This window comes from Rhamphochromis sp. 'chilingali' (genome assembly GCF_963969265.1).
Source record: "Rhamphochromis sp. 'chilingali' genome assembly, chromosome: 4".
Lineage (NCBI taxonomy): Eukaryota > Metazoa > Chordata > Actinopteri > Cichliformes > Cichlidae > Rhamphochromis > Rhamphochromis sp. 'chilingali'.
This window is the reverse complement of record NC_137948.1, coordinates 23,667,183-23,682,694: the sequence shown is the minus strand read 5'-3', so window position 1 is coordinate 23,682,694 and position 15,512 is coordinate 23,667,183. Positions and strand designations below refer to the sequence as shown.

Below are 15,512 nucleotides of genomic sequence, written 5' to 3'. Positions count from 1 at the left end.
GCCAATGAAACTATTCATTCGAGTGAATAGACATTTTCTTATAGGATAATAGGATACAAATTGAGCCTCTCCAAAGAGTCTCCAGTGGTGGGTAACCCTCGTGTGCCAGAGGCTGCTGGAGACGCTGGCCTTGACGCGGACGACGCTCGTGTGCCAGGGCTAATCACACACCTGCCGAGGAGTCCAACAAAATAAAGAATGTAAACAAAAAGCTTGCCATCTCTCATAAAAGATGGACGTGTCACCAAGTCGTGTGAGAAGCGCCGGGAACAAACGGGGGGACTCCGTCTCCAAAAGATCTCCCCTGAACTTGGCGGAACAGCCTATTAAAGGCTTACTTAATTACTCTAATGACACTGGACAGGCCTTAAAACTCGGACCGGGCTTGGATGAGAGTTAAGATCGCTTGCTGGGATTTGTAAACAGGCGATCGTGTGAGAAACGCGAGTTGGAAGAAAAAGCGATTCTTTTTTTCGCCGGCTTTGTTTTCAGTGCGCACAGTGCGCCCCGCCGGATCAGCCGATCCCAGCGCTCAGTTCTTATTTCCCGCCTGGGTTGTTACTATGCAAATAATATTCCAAAAGTAATCACGTGTCTTTTGAACAGCCACGTGGATTAACAAAGCAGGTTTGCCCCCCTGCTAGCCTATGGCTTTAGATTTTTACTATTTCTTTAACTGATCCTAAATGCACACATTTACCCAATGCATGTCTCTAATCCCATGGAATAATTTACACCATGAATGCGACAGTCCCTTGGATGGATCCTTTATAAAGGACAGCTTTCTGCTCAAACCTCAGTCTTCTCCTTCACCTTCCAGACCAGGACATCTCTACAGCTTCGAGCTAAATTCATTTTTAAGACGTTTATCAGGGATTCGTTGATGGCATCTAAAATGAAAGACAGGAAGGTATGCGCTCCCTGTGCGCTCGGCATTTTGAGGACAGAAATAATTTGGAACCTGGCACTTTTAAAGACTTTTGAGTACACTGTTGGAATTATTTGCTTCTCTATATAGCCTACAGCTAAAAGTGTAAAACTGCTATCTTCCGGACTTTTCACTTTAGAGGAGTAAAACGCTTTTGTGCATCTCCATGTGGCGCGCATTAAAGAGAAGCCTAACTTCTGTTGAGGTGAAAGACCATATTATGCAGTTCGGCAGTATCTGGTGGCAGCAGTGTGAACACATTTATCACAAACCTTTATAATCTGTTACACTCGTTAAACGATAGTCAGAGTATCGTTTACTTGTCTCAGAGATAACGAATTTGTCCAGAGCGCAGGTGGCCGCTGCGCGCTCCTGGAGCAGCACAGCGCGCGACGCGCAAAACCCGCCAGGATTTGTAGCTCTTCTTAGGATCTCTTCCACATTATTTCGTATTATTTTGAAAATTGTGGGATTTCCTTTCTAAAAAAAAAATAGCTTGTTTAGGACCGTAAAAGGGCGGCAATACAACGATTCCGTTTACTCATGATATCTCTTTCCCTGTTTTCACAGAGAACTCCAATCTCCCACAAAGTCATCGAGAAAAGAAGACGGGACCGCATTAATCGTTGCCTGAACGAACTGGCAAAAACAGTTCCAATGGCGTTGGCTAAACAGGTACTGTGAAATGTATCGCATATTTATTGTTGACTAGCTTTATTATATAACATCTAAAATGACAAATAAAAAAGTTAATAGGGCAGTCCAGTCTTCTATATATGTAAACATTTTAAAATGTTTTTAAAAATAATTTTAACGATTCATTTTTTCTCAGAATTCTGGAAAACTAGAGAAAGCTGAAATCTTGGAGATGACGGTCCAGTACCTGCGAGCGCTCCACTCAGCGGACTTTCCCCGCGGGAGAGAGAAAGGTCAGTGAAGTCTTGTACTTTACGCATGACATTGCCATCGTCCTCTCAGCTAAGTTAATAGCTTCAAACGTGCTGGTCGTGTAAAATTTGGCAGACTTTATTTTTTTAATGTATGTTTCACCGCATGCCCAGTTTTACGCACCAGAATGAGCCACAAAAACCACGAAGTGGTTGTTCAACATGTCACCCGCAGGGTTCTAACCAGCACTTATTTTGGCTAATTTCAGGCGAACTACTTGCTGAATTTGCAAACTACTTCCACTACGGATACCACGAGTGTATGAAGAACTTGGTGCACTACCTGACCACAGAGGATAGAGCTGAAACCAAAGACATCAAGTACGCAAGGATCCTCGCCTTTTTACAATCAAAGTCCCGTGTGGTCACCGAGCCTGTGTTCGGCTCTGTCGGCGCGATGCCAGAACCGTCTGAATATCTCAGCCAGCTGCATTCCTCCCCGGAGCACCAAAACCACAGCCCCAGTGACTCCGTGTACCAACAGAGTCCACCGGGACACTTCTCGTGGCACAGCTCAGCCCGCAGTCCAGGCATCTCATACCCAACAGTGCCACTCTCTGCCCACACACAACAGCACGGTGGATACTTGTCGCCGGTACCGGGACTCGATCACCACTATTTCAACTTCATCGGGCACACGCACGCAAATACGTTTAGTTTGCACAATGCGCAACACGCCATGTAAATAGCCCTGTTTTATGTTTTTTATTTATGCATATGGATCATGTAAATGTTGTGAATAAATAGAGTATTTCTGCCTAAAATACTGCTTGTTTTGTTATCATTACACTTACATTAGGTGAGCAAGAGGGCCCAAATCTCCGAATAAAGCAACACACACACACACACACACACACACACACACACACACACACACACACACACACACACACACACACACACACACACACACACAGAGAGAGAGAGAGAGAGAGAGAGAGAGAGAGAGAGAGACATAGCAGGATAAACCACAACTCTGGGAAAAGACTTTTACAAAAGAAAGGGGAAAGGGTTCATTTTTAGCAGTTTGTGATTTCCCTACATTGCCTGAACAGAGAAGAACTACTAGAAGTATACAAAAACAGCATGCTACAAACTTTTTTTTCCTGGTATATTTAAACAAAAGTTAAGTAAAATTTGACTGGAGTAGATTTGAGAGTAAATTGTGTCATTTGGACATGAGAGAGCTTGGTGACACACAAGTCTGAAGTGCTCTTGATATGAGCTAAACTAAACTGAAAAATGTATCCACAGAATAGCTTTGAGTATAAATCCCAGGCTAGGATCTGTGGCTGTGACAAATAAGGGTGTAAACATGAGTCTGATTCCCACCCACCCCTGACTTAACCAAGCCAGCACCAAAGAAACCCCAAATTACCCCTTACTTAAATTAATTTCAACATGCTGTTTAAGCATAGTTTTTATGTCAATAAAAGTTTTCAACATTAACTATTAAAACAACAGGATGCCCCCCAATCCCCACCCCCAGTGTGTTTTCCAGGCAGATGAATCTGCATTCCAGATTTCCAAAAATAAATTTTCAAAACAAACCCCCCACATAAACAAATAACATGATAACAATGAAAGCCACAGAAACAATTACAATAGCAATAAACTTGCAATAATAAAAGAAATTGAGTAAAAAAAAAAAACCTTGGAAAAATTGTAACGTGGTAGACTAATGTGCCTGTGTTAATTCAGCTCCATATTATTGTGTGAAGTTGCACTGGGTTGGGAGTGGTTGTGTGTGTGTGTGTCACATTTTTGGTGAGCCAATGGCTGGAATGGGGTTGGACTAATTAGAGGCAGGTGTACTTGATTGCACTGATAGACTGGTCTACTTATAGCCCACATTACAAACACTGCTGTGTCATTTTTGTCTCTATGTGCAGGTATGTATGTGTTCGTCTGCCTGTGATGAGTGAATGGTTTGTGTTTGTCTATGTTTGGGATGGATGGGTTTTGCGCTATGAATTCTATAGTGAAGGTGTCATTTTGTCTCTCTGTGCAGGCCAGGGCCTATTATATGCCACAGCCTAAAGGCAGCAGAGTTGCAGAGGCTGGAGTGACCACTGGCTATATACTTGCAGGGTGGTGGGTCTCAGAGGACAACTTCTAACCCTGTTGAAGGCAACACGTGGAGTGCAACTGGCAGTGTGGCATAACTGGCTCTGGCCTTGGGACTGTGTGTTTTACTTGATTCATAAATGGGACACTGGACTGTTTTATCTTTTGATTATTTGTCAATAAATTATCTTTTAGAATTTTATTGACTGTCATCTTTTTGCCCACGGCTGAGACGGTTGGTCAGACCTAGAATCTTTTCTTTTTTTTGGGTGTGTTACAAGAATCACAAAAGAACAAACAATAACTTTATTAAAACAGAAGTAAAAAGACATGCAGTGTGATTGACAAAACCTTGACCTCAAAGCATGACTAAATACAAATATAAAATACGTATGCCTTTAAAAATGATTCAAATCCAGCTGTTGGACAGGTCCTCATGTCAGATGGAAATATTAGAGAAATCATGCTCTCCTTTAGTTGTTTAGGTGAGTAGGTGACACTAAGAGAAGCTGTTGGGAGGATGACCTCAGTGTCCTTGGACCCATGCAGCTACTCAGTGTAAATGAGGTAAAATGGAAGAAGTTTTGACCCACGTGCAATTGAAAATGAGTGGAATAATAAAATCCGGGAGTTACAATAGTCCAGCCAAGAGGTGATAAAGGCCTGGATAATTTTTTCTAAGCTAGCTAGAGGCAAAACTGGCTTTAATTTAGTATGAGTCGCAGTTGTTCTTCACAACACTATTGATTTGACTGTTCAAAGTCAACAACAAAGCATAATGATTTTCATCTACAGTTAAGACCAAGGGCCTTGATGGCAGTGATTTTGAGGCTGGGTTGGGGCAAAATAAATTTACCTGAGACTATTTGAAATCATTACAACATTTCAAGAGGTTCTTCACAGAATAGTCACTGTCACTTACAATCAGATAGAATATTTTCTGTATAACAGTGCTATTAAATATTATGTTTCTAAAAGACAGAGCTGAGGGGTACTGGTAAACTGAAAACAGAAGAGGACCCAAAATGGATCCTTGAGGGATGCCACGTCTACTGGAAGCTGGCCATGATGAACAGTTCTCTATAGAACAAATGTTCTAGTTCAAATATGAGTAACACAAGCCTAGACATCTGATTAAAAAGATTAGATAATGTGCGTGTGTGAATACTTTTAAATCAAAAGTTGCATTTTATTGATCACAGGGGTCTGTAAGAGAACAAAAGTTATCCTGTCAGAACTTTAGCCAAGTTTTCCTGTTTCCATATATTTAGGGAAATGAGGATCTTTATTCATCAGGATTAAAGAAGGATGCTATGCAGGAAAAAGAAAACCTGCCACAGTTAGAAAGTTTCTGTTTATTTACATTTGACATTTGTTGCCTCTTCAGAGCAACATAGAACCAACAATTTTATTGCGCTGATCAATTTTTACAGTCAGTAGGTTTCTTTGCCTTCAACAGAGTAAGAACTTGTTTTTGGCAAGCTTGCGTCTGCTGTATGTGACTGCCACATCTCAATAAGTGGAACAAAGTGCTTTCAGGCCCCTTTCTTTCTTACTTTCTGAAAAAGAAGGTAAGAAAGAAAAAGTGGGGGAAACCACATGTTGTTGTTTTTTTCAAACCAAGAAGCTCCTTTGTGGTGCATCTGGAAGGGGAACAATTGATGAATCCTTGTGCTTCATCCTTGAGTGACTGCGAAGAAAAATAATCAACACCATGAAATCAAAGTTTCTCTCTGAGAGGAGAGCAAGTAAACCCTTTCTCTCTGTTTTAATTCATAGGCAAAGCTGAAATTATTACACGTAGCTTACCCCCTTTGCCACTTTAGGCATCTGCCCTCCGATGTGGTACTGACAGAGAAAAAAGGAGGTGGGTAGGTGTCTTCATGTGCATGTTTTCATGTTAAAATTGCTGGATAGGTGTGCGAATCATTACTCAGTGGATAGGTGGAGGACGGCTGGATAAGCCCATATTAATCGCCTGGATGGCTGGATAAACCCACATTAACCAGCCTCTGACCAAAAAGACAAGCAACAAGCGAGCAAATGAAAGAAATGGAAGACAGTGGCCACGCAGATGGAAAAGTAACAATACGATGAAAGAGGAAAAGCTTTTCAAGGAATACTTGGATCCCTGCAGCCTCAATATTGGTTTAAATCCTGACTCTAGCAGGAAGAAAGACTCATGTTCAACCAGATGAGAAAGATTTAGCCACAGCACCTCACATGAATAATAATAAATTGAGCAGGAATAAAAAACAGACTCCAGACCATTCACCATTCATTGTCATGTAAAAATGAGCCGCGGTGGTAAAGCTTCAGTTAGAGAATCTTTATTTTAGCATTAATATCACAGGCTGAACATTAACAATCGGCTCTTTCATAAAATTATTCATCATGGGAATATCAAAGCACCTCACCGTCAGAGCTAAATCTTAGAGTTGAACTTTGAGGAGAATGAAGTCAGGCAACTTCATAAGGGAGAAAAAAGGAGTTTTATCATCCTACGGGACAAAGACAAAAGTATTTTATAAAGATAAAGTAAGATAAACCTTAAAAAGATCTGCGTATTCATCCGTTTACACACTTTTTAACTGCAACTCCTTTTTGTGCACTTTCTGAGAAATGGATTTGCATTACATGCAAGACACATGAGACACAATTCGTCACTCGCTCCGATTTTGTTTGTAAAAGATACCAAGACTACATTTGCAGTTTTTTTATACTGACAAGACTCTTTGCACACCAGCCAGCTTCTCTTCATCAAGAGTGATATGACTTTTTTTTGTCTGAATACATGTTACAGTCACTATAATTCTGCTGGTTGTGTACTGTTATGTGTAGCAGTTTTTCCTGCATCATTTGAAAAAGCAGGTCTCAAGTTCTCCTTAAGCTAAGCATCTGGGCAGCTACTCCTGTCATTGTGATGCTTTAATGCCTAACGTCTATTAATGCTTAATTAAAAGACTTCATTCATTTTTATCTTAAATTTATTTTGAAGATAAAATTTATTGCAAAATTAGTTTTGCTTCTGTAAAATCATGTTTTCAAGGTTTTAAATGTAAAAGTTAAAATTGTGTATAATGACTGTACTAAGGAGCAGTGGTGGAAGAATTCATCTTTATCTGAATAGCCAAACATCATCTAAACTAATAAGAAATTCTTTAAATTTTCTGCAGTTTTCTTTTCTTTTCTTTTCTTTTTTTTATATTCTGCCTCTTCTCTTCTTAAATAATAGAAATATTCATTCAATTAAAGTCTGAGAAAGAAAATGAAAATGAAATTTCATGACTCATGATTAGAGATCAGTTCATCTTAAGGGAAAAATTTTGGAAAATTTTGGAAAATGTCTTTATTCACATCCGTAAGAAGAACCAGATGAAAAGATGCAAACAGCCTGCTTATTTGAGCCTTGCAATTGTTTTAGATTAACAGAGGAAAAGTATTACATGCAAATGTTAAAAAAGCCCTTGACCACCTCTAAAGTTCAGAAATGAAAACAGTGGGCTTTGGTATTGTGCCTTTTCTATTATTTCCCAGCAGTATAGTCTACAATGGATGGCTGAAACAGAGCAGCACACACTGTGTTTGGTTGTTACTACAGAACAAACACGGTGAGAATGCATAAACGCCTCAGCTGGTAGAAATGGATGAAGATAAAAAAAATAAATTTTTCAAAGGATTTCTGATCCCAGGTAAAAATGATCAAATGAATTCTGCTATAATGTGTGCGCTTTAACAATTGACTGCTCACTGGGCACAGTTTGTGCTGGAAGGACCTTGTTTTGTTGGTGTGTGTGTTTCAATTATTGTTTTGTTAAGATGTTCTTTGTCTCTGTGCTGAGCTGTTGCAGTGTCACAGTGCGAAGAATAGCTACTGCTTTGCTGCGTGTCTATGTGTGAATGCACACAAATACATGTGTCTGTGTATATGAATCTATGCACATATTAAACCTTTTTACTTGTCATGTATGGGTCCATATATGTCTGTAAATTCCATTTAAATATTGTATTTTGTCATTATATTTGTGGTGTTTATGGTGGGTTTTTTGCACCATGTGAGGGAGTATTGCCTTAATTTCATTACACTTGCACAATGGCAATAGAGCCTTGCATAATGTTTTCTTTTTCCAGGCTGGAAGCAGAAACAAGTGGGGGAGTAATTTACTGCTCTCAGCGAATAAATCTTCTCCCAATGTAAATAGCATGAACCTGTGATTTTCTTCTTTCTTTGTTTTTATAGTTCAGTTTCAGATCAAAGAGATCATGGACAGCATGATACTTTCAGAAAGAAACAGGCACTGTTTAACCCTCTTTCCCATCGTAATATCAGGCTAAAATAAGCCACTTGTATTTATTTTACAGACACAGAAAATGTGCATTTACATAACTTTTCATTTAAGAGGCCATAAACTGGTAAGGTTGGAAATTCTAAATGCTGATTCGCTCAATATGTGTCTCAAAGCTCCTGTTTGATCTTTGCACTAAAGTCAAGCTTAGCTAAGCTTCTCAGGGCACAACATCTCCTGTTGTACTGCATTTGCATTGCGTCTTTGTATGTGTGTGTGTGTGTGTGTGTGTGTGTGAGTGTGTGTGTGCTTGAAGGAGGGTTACAGTCATACTTTGGGAGTGAAGCCAAAGAAGTACCCAAGCTGTGAGAAATCCAACAGTCAGTGCTGGTTGATAATCAAAGTGCTCCAGTGGCATCGGATCTTTGCCAGCTCACCTCAGGATGGTTGTCTGATCTACAGCATGAAAAGACAGACTGGGGAGGGAGAGGGGGAGGGGTTCAGGAGGGGGGTGAAATGGGGAGACAGAAGAAGAGAGTGAGTGCGAGAAACAGAAACAGCAAGAGATAGAGAGGGAGAGAGCAAGAGCCCTAAGTCTCAGAAAAGGGGGGAAAGGGATGAAGATCATTCCCACAACAGATAGCACTATCTCACAGGGTTTAAAGGGCCCCCTTTCTGTACTCCCCCCACTCCCTACCCTCTCCCTCCCCACCCCTTCCTCACCAATAATGCCAAAACTTGGCAGCCAACACAGCACATGAGCAACAGTTTCCCATCAGAGAGAGGCAGCCATCCCACTGCCTTGGCACCAGTGATGTCTAAAGAATGACAGCCACTGTAAGACGACTGCAGACATGAATGGAGTCTGTTTTGTTTTTTTTTTGGGGGGGGGGGGGGGGGGGGGGGGGGGGCACTTATCAATTGCTTTAGATTGTCTGGGAGTGATTCTGGCGAGAGGACCTTGCTGAGCTTTTAGCCAGTGTGAAAAGTGATAGGATTTGATTTGATCATGTGGGTTTTGAGGGTGTGTGTACACATATTAAATAAGTGCAAAGCGTATGTTTTGCACAAGATGGGCAAAAAAATGAGTGCAAGCAGAACAAATAAAACTTGCTATCATCCTGTCGGAGGAGGGTTTTCATAGCTGTTTCTGCCCCCTGCCAAGGGATGAGGGCTTCACCTTTTTGCACTTGGCACAACCCTCTATGTGCACACCAGCAATGCCATCAGATTATGCAAATCCATGGAGATACTCTATTCAACACTACCACCATTTAGAGCAAAGATATTTGAGCCAAAAATGAATAGAGTGATAAAGGAGGCAGTGTTTTAAAGGAGAGGGAGCAACGAAGGGTCAAAGACATCTCCGATATAAATGAAAACATAATGAAGACTGTACAAAATATCCCACTGTGCACCACAGTTTTAGTCACACCCTTGCTTTTCTTGCTGCTTTGTGTCATTCTGTTGTTTGGTAATGTTTTTCTAGTTTACAGCACAGCGCAGTTGCTGCAGTCTGAAACATATCCGGCCACATGGCTGCATGGGAATACCCCAACCTGCATGCAGCAGTACACTGCAATAGAAACAACACAACAAGCAAAAAGAAAGAAAGAAAGAAAGAAAGAAAGAAAGAAAGAAAGAAAGAAAGAAAGAAAGAAAGAAAGAAAGAAAGAAAGAAAGAAAAAGAAACAAACTTGAATCAAACTCTTTGTTATTCATGGGAGAAAAGGAGCAAGCTTGTTAAGTTGCACAATTAAGGCATCATTTGCCAAGAGAAAGTGCAGTTCTTTGTTTTTGGAGGACAAAAGGTTGAGAAAGTGCGTTTTGGATCGGTGCTGAGTGTTTCACAAGGGAGGGTTTAGTTATCTGGTGTGCCACAACAAGGGGCACTTTTGTCATGAGCACAGACAGTGTGACATTGGAAAGTGCTCAAGATAAATCAGGTAATTTTGCATGGTAGTTGGACAATGAGCACCAGTCATTCTGGTTCCTGGCAAATGTAACACTGTGGGAGTAATTTCACAAGGCGTCCAATGGAGTGGCATAATTTAAAATTTAAGGCCTTTTTGTTAAAGATTAAAGGCATTAAGTTAACAACAATAACAACATCCATAAATTATTCATATTGGAAAAATATGTTAAAGAAATCTTAACCTAAATATTTAAGGCCACAAGTATTTATAATATTATAACACACAGTTTTCTCCTGACTCCTTTATTTCTTTACTTAAACTTGATATTTGAGACTGGCATTGAAAAATACTGGAAATAAAGAAAATAAACAGTCGCATATCAGTTGAAATTAAAGTCAGTGCAAATTATATATGATAGACTCTTAAACATGTTATGGTTGTTGGTGGCATAGGGACTGGTTGGAGTCTGCAGATATACTGGGATTTCCCCATAAAAGCATCAGCTCCCACCAGTCTGGACATTATCTTTTGACCTCTGGCATACTCAAGGCATCTTTACCCACAGAATTGTCATCACTGGATCTTGTTTCTTTTTCAGACCATTCTCTGTAAACACTAGAGATAGAAAGGCAACAGCAACTCAAATAACCACTTGTTACAATTGTTACAGGGTATGCAGAAGAGCATCTCTGAATGCACAAACCATGAAGTAGCAGCTAGAGCAGCTGAAGACCACCTGGATGTCACTCCTGCAAGTTAAGAACAGAAAACTGAGGCTACTATTCACTCAGGCTCACCAAAACTGCACAAAAGAACATTTGAATAATGTTGCCTCGTCTGATGAGTCTCGATTTCTGCTGTGACATTTGAATGGTCGGGTCAGACTTGGATGCTGACCATGTCCATCCCTTTATGACCAGTGTACCTATCTTTTGGTAGCTGCTTCCAGCAGGATAACACAGCATGTCACAAAGCTCAAATCATCAACTGGATTCTTGAATATGACAGCGACCTCCACAGTCACCACATCTCAAACCAATAATCCAGCCCAAGCACTTTTGGGATATGATGAAACAGAAGATTAACATCATGGCTATCATGTCAATATGGACCAAAATCTCTGAGGAATCTTTTCAGCACCTTGTTGAATCAATGCCATATAAATAAAATACAATAAAAACAAACAAATAAACATGTTTACAAACTACATGTGAATGTGCTGGAAACAATAATAACAACACAAAGATTCAAATAACAATCTGAACATAACCACTTAAATATTTTTAAGTTTTGTGTGTTTAAATAGAGCAAAACTAGCAGTGATTTTTTTTGTACTTAAAATCAGAGATTGTCTGTAATTTAAGTAATAAACTTGTACTTTTTATTTCCTTGCTAAGCTATCGTGCTGTCTCTATTCTGAAAGTAGAGCTCAAGATCTCCAGCACCACTGGAATCCCCTTCTTGTGTTTGAAAGGGGAGATCCGTCCTTTCAGCTTCAATCACACCACAGTCGTGAGACCGTATTCACGCCTAGGGTTTCTTCGGGAAAGCCGGCAAGTTGTAACCGGTTCATTTGCCCCAGAAATCTTTCTCAAACATAACGCTTCAGTAGCATGAAGCATGAAACCTGACAGTGTGAATCAGGAGAGTGCAGCATGAGGCTCTTTGGGAATCTGAAGGGCTGTGTGAGAGTGTGATGTGGTCAGACGGTCACAGCTGAGGCACCTGACAAACTTGACGCCTCAGTCGACTCTTTGCAGGAGCAAAAAAAAAGGGTAAATTAAACCCAGAGGTCCTAATGTGCTCCCTGTGCGCTTGGCTGGACTCATGAGGGGTGAGCATGGTATGTTTGCCCTTTTGTCTGGTAAGATGACGGCTGCTCCTCTGTATTTAGCTGCTCCTGGGGGCAAGCACAGGGCCAGCAAGAGGGGACCCCAGGGCTCGGGTCAGGCTCTGAGGTCACGATCTGAGTAACCAATCGAGAAAGAGAAAAAAAAAAAGCAGAAATGAGATTGGCAGCCAGAGAGGGTGGAAAACTTGATCTCAAGTGAGTGCATGTGTTCAAAGTGAATGAGCAAATGAATGTTCTCGTGTGAAAGTTATAGTAGGGACAGAGTGAAAGGTTTTTTTTGGGGGGGGGAGAGCTTGCTTCTGAATACACATCGCAGGGACAGACTTTAACATATTAACAAGATAAGTGTTTGTAAATGTTTTAAATAATAAACAATATTGTGAATGAAAATAATCAGAATTTAACATCTCAACATCTCACTGGTTAAAAATCAGTGGTCATCGTGGCGGCTGGGTGAAACAGTTACAGCCCCAATGACCTCACCCTGACCTTCACAGCAGGACACCCGTGTCCAACACTGGGAACATGATGCAGCACAACACGAACACCCTGCAGAACGAGAAAGACACAATAACAATAATTATTATAATATAGATATATAGAGTATGAGCGGGTGACATGCAATAAAGAACCACATTAAGACCGAGAACGGGAGCTTTGAGGACACTGTGACGACTGTGACGACGACACTATTTCCACTGGAAAAAAGAAAAGAAATGTTTTCCTTCCGTAAGCGAATTTTTCACAGGATTATCTCAAAATATAATATAAAATGTCAAAATATTTTCTCAGTTAGTACGCTGAAATTCTGCAATACCTTTTTTCAGTGACATAAACAACACATGACACAGATGTCTTTTTAATTTTAACCTCACACAATATTTTTTGACTTTAAAAATAAGACAGTGACATTTTGCTTGTACCTATACTGGCGTTGAATGAATCAAAGTTAGCCAACCTATAATTTCAATCACATGTACTTTATCTCTGTTGGGATGTGTATCAGCAGCTATGCATAAACCTTTCACTGCTTCAGGGAGGCAGTAGAAGACTGCTCTGGTGTCCGTATAATATATGCTGTTATTCCCACATTTTTAACAGTAGAGCTTTTTGTTTTGCATAAAGATTGAATTTCCAGTTTATTACAAGCCACTGATGTTAAAGCTTGATGTCCACATGCGACTTCTGTGAGTTCAGCTTAATGTCAGCGCTCTGAACACCCACTGTCACTGCAGGACTCTGTTACAAAAAAGATTATTTTTATTGCGCAGAATTAATACCCATTAGGAAAACAACAAGGGCTTGAGGGGTATCTACTGCACTTAGACTTGGCAGCTCTTCCTGGCAACACTGGTGAACACTCTGCTTTCTCAAGACGAGCTGGGATTTATTCAGAGTGACAACCAAGCCGCTTGGTTTAATAGTAATACATCTTAAAGATATCAAAAATAATCATAGCAACGTTAAGGATTTATTGTAAATATATGTTACTTTTGTTTTCCAACCACTTTTTAAAATTGCCAGAAAGAAACAGAAAATTTGAATTTGAAGCTTTAAAACATGTGAAGAGACTCCCACAGCATCTCTGTAGGCGGTGCTAACACATAAAGACACATCAGTGTGAAACTTCAAATCTCGCTAAAGTTCAAATGAGTGCTGAGTTGAGATATCTGAGCTGAGAAAACAGAAAATCCAGCGGTCGAATGAAAAACAGGGGGATTAAAATAACGACAGAACAAGCCTCGGTGTGTGAGGAGAGAAAACACCCACAGATAACTTTCTGAATGGCTGCTTACGCTTCGCTCTTTAAGATAGGCGAGGAGAGAAAAAAGACTAACAAGATGCACATTTTACATTGAAAACTGTTATTGTTCCCCTCCTAATCTGGCCCACCATCTGAGAGGAAGGCTGCGCTAAAGAGCGCAGGGCTTTAATGGGAGGATGACAGCCAACTCAGTTACAGGGGAGATGAGGGGAGGAGGGGGAGATGATGGTGCTGGTGGAGGCAGGGGCCTGGTCTTTGGCTTTAAGGAGGGGATCAGTTGGGAAGTGTAGAATGGATGTTTCTTTTTCGCTATGGGGGGAACTTTGTATTTGACTGTTGTTTGTATCTGTCTTTCAGCAGCCTGATCCCCGTGGGCCAAGACAGGGAGATGCCTCTATATGTGTTTGCATGTGTGTGTGTCTATATGTGTGTGTGTGAGGCAGAGAGAGAGAGACTGATGGTGGGATCTACCCCTCTTCTTTCCTACAGCTGCAGCTCAGCGGATTAGCCGTCATCCACAAGGCAACATTACACAAGTAGCCTTTGAACAAAAGTCATGGATACTATTAATGATATGGTAATCCGTAATGGAGCTACCTCCCAGTAGTGATTATACTGACATGGGAAGAATGTCCAAGAGTCCTGGACGCAACTACCCAAACAACACTGTGGCTATTGTTGCCAGGCCTGGTCTGAGGCCTGCACCTATTTCCACTGGCATCGGCCGACGAACAATCCCTTCCTCCTACACACACACACACAGACACAAACTGCCCCCTGCTTTCTTGACACCCTTCCCTCCACCCCGACCACCCTATGAATAAAAATGAAAACCCCAAAAAATGGATGGACAGAAAGAGAGGGAGGGAAGGGGTGGGAGAGGAGGGGAGAAAAACAAAGTGTCTTGGCCAGGATCAGCCAGGGATTTCTTCCTATGTGGTTCCCACACACTGACTGAAGCTCCTCTCTTTCTCTGCCCGGTCCATCCTTTCTCCTCACGTCCCAGAGAAGACCACACAAACACTAAATGATTTCATGATTTAATCTCAGAGAGGATGCTGGAGAGGATGAGAGTTGAATCAGTGCTCCTCTTTTCATTCCTAGGGTGCTACTGTGGTGGGTGTGTTGGGGCTAAGGTGGGGGCTAGGGAGAGGCCACTGTTTGCCTGGGTAAATGTTCTCTGCAGGACAGACTGGGTCACAGCAGGCATGTTTAACCCTAAAAATTTGTTTCTTTTACCAATTACTGAGTCCTCTGTTAACTCCCACCACTAATCCACTCTGAGGTTCATCCATGTTCTAAGGTGAAAACATTCAGGAGAGCTTGGGGCGCGTAAATCAACAAGATGGATGGAAAGAAGGGGTCCAAATTAGCATATTTGCTTATTACCGTCCTGATTGTTCATTTGTTCACTTCATTAGCTTTTTATGAGATTTAATTCAAGTCACTTTTATTTATATAGCACTAAATAACAACAGCAGTCACCTAAAGGCACTTTTTATTGTAAGGTAGAGATGCTATAATAATAGAAAGACATTACAATGATTGCATGTTTCAAAAGTTTGCCGTAAAACTGCTGCATTATTTCTGTTTTCAATACCTAGCATAGTGAAAAACAAAGGATGTTCATTTGTTATTTGTGCTCTAATTTCCCAAACGGGTTTTACAATGTACTAAACGTGAAAAAAAATACAGCATGGAGTGTTTCGTTAAAAAAAGAGCTCATTCTGAAATGTCTTGTCAAATTCCAG

General features: G+C 40.8%; 1 protein-coding gene across 1 annotated transcript; it reads left to right on the top strand.

The window, feature by feature from the left end:
- Positions 1 to 742: 742 nt before the first annotated feature.
- Positions 743 to 2,628, top strand: helt (helt bHLH transcription factor; the record flags this gene model as incomplete). Its single annotated transcript, XM_080880096.1, has 4 exons — positions 743 to 910; positions 1,499 to 1,603; positions 1,761 to 1,857; positions 2,085 to 2,628. The coding sequence occupies 4 exons, from the start codon at positions 743 to 745 to the stop codon at positions 2,558 to 2,560; spliced, it is 846 nt and encodes a 281-aa protein (XP_080736222.1). The 3' UTR covers positions 2,561 to 2,628.
- Between the last annotated feature and the right edge of the window lie 12,884 nt (positions 2,629 to 15,512).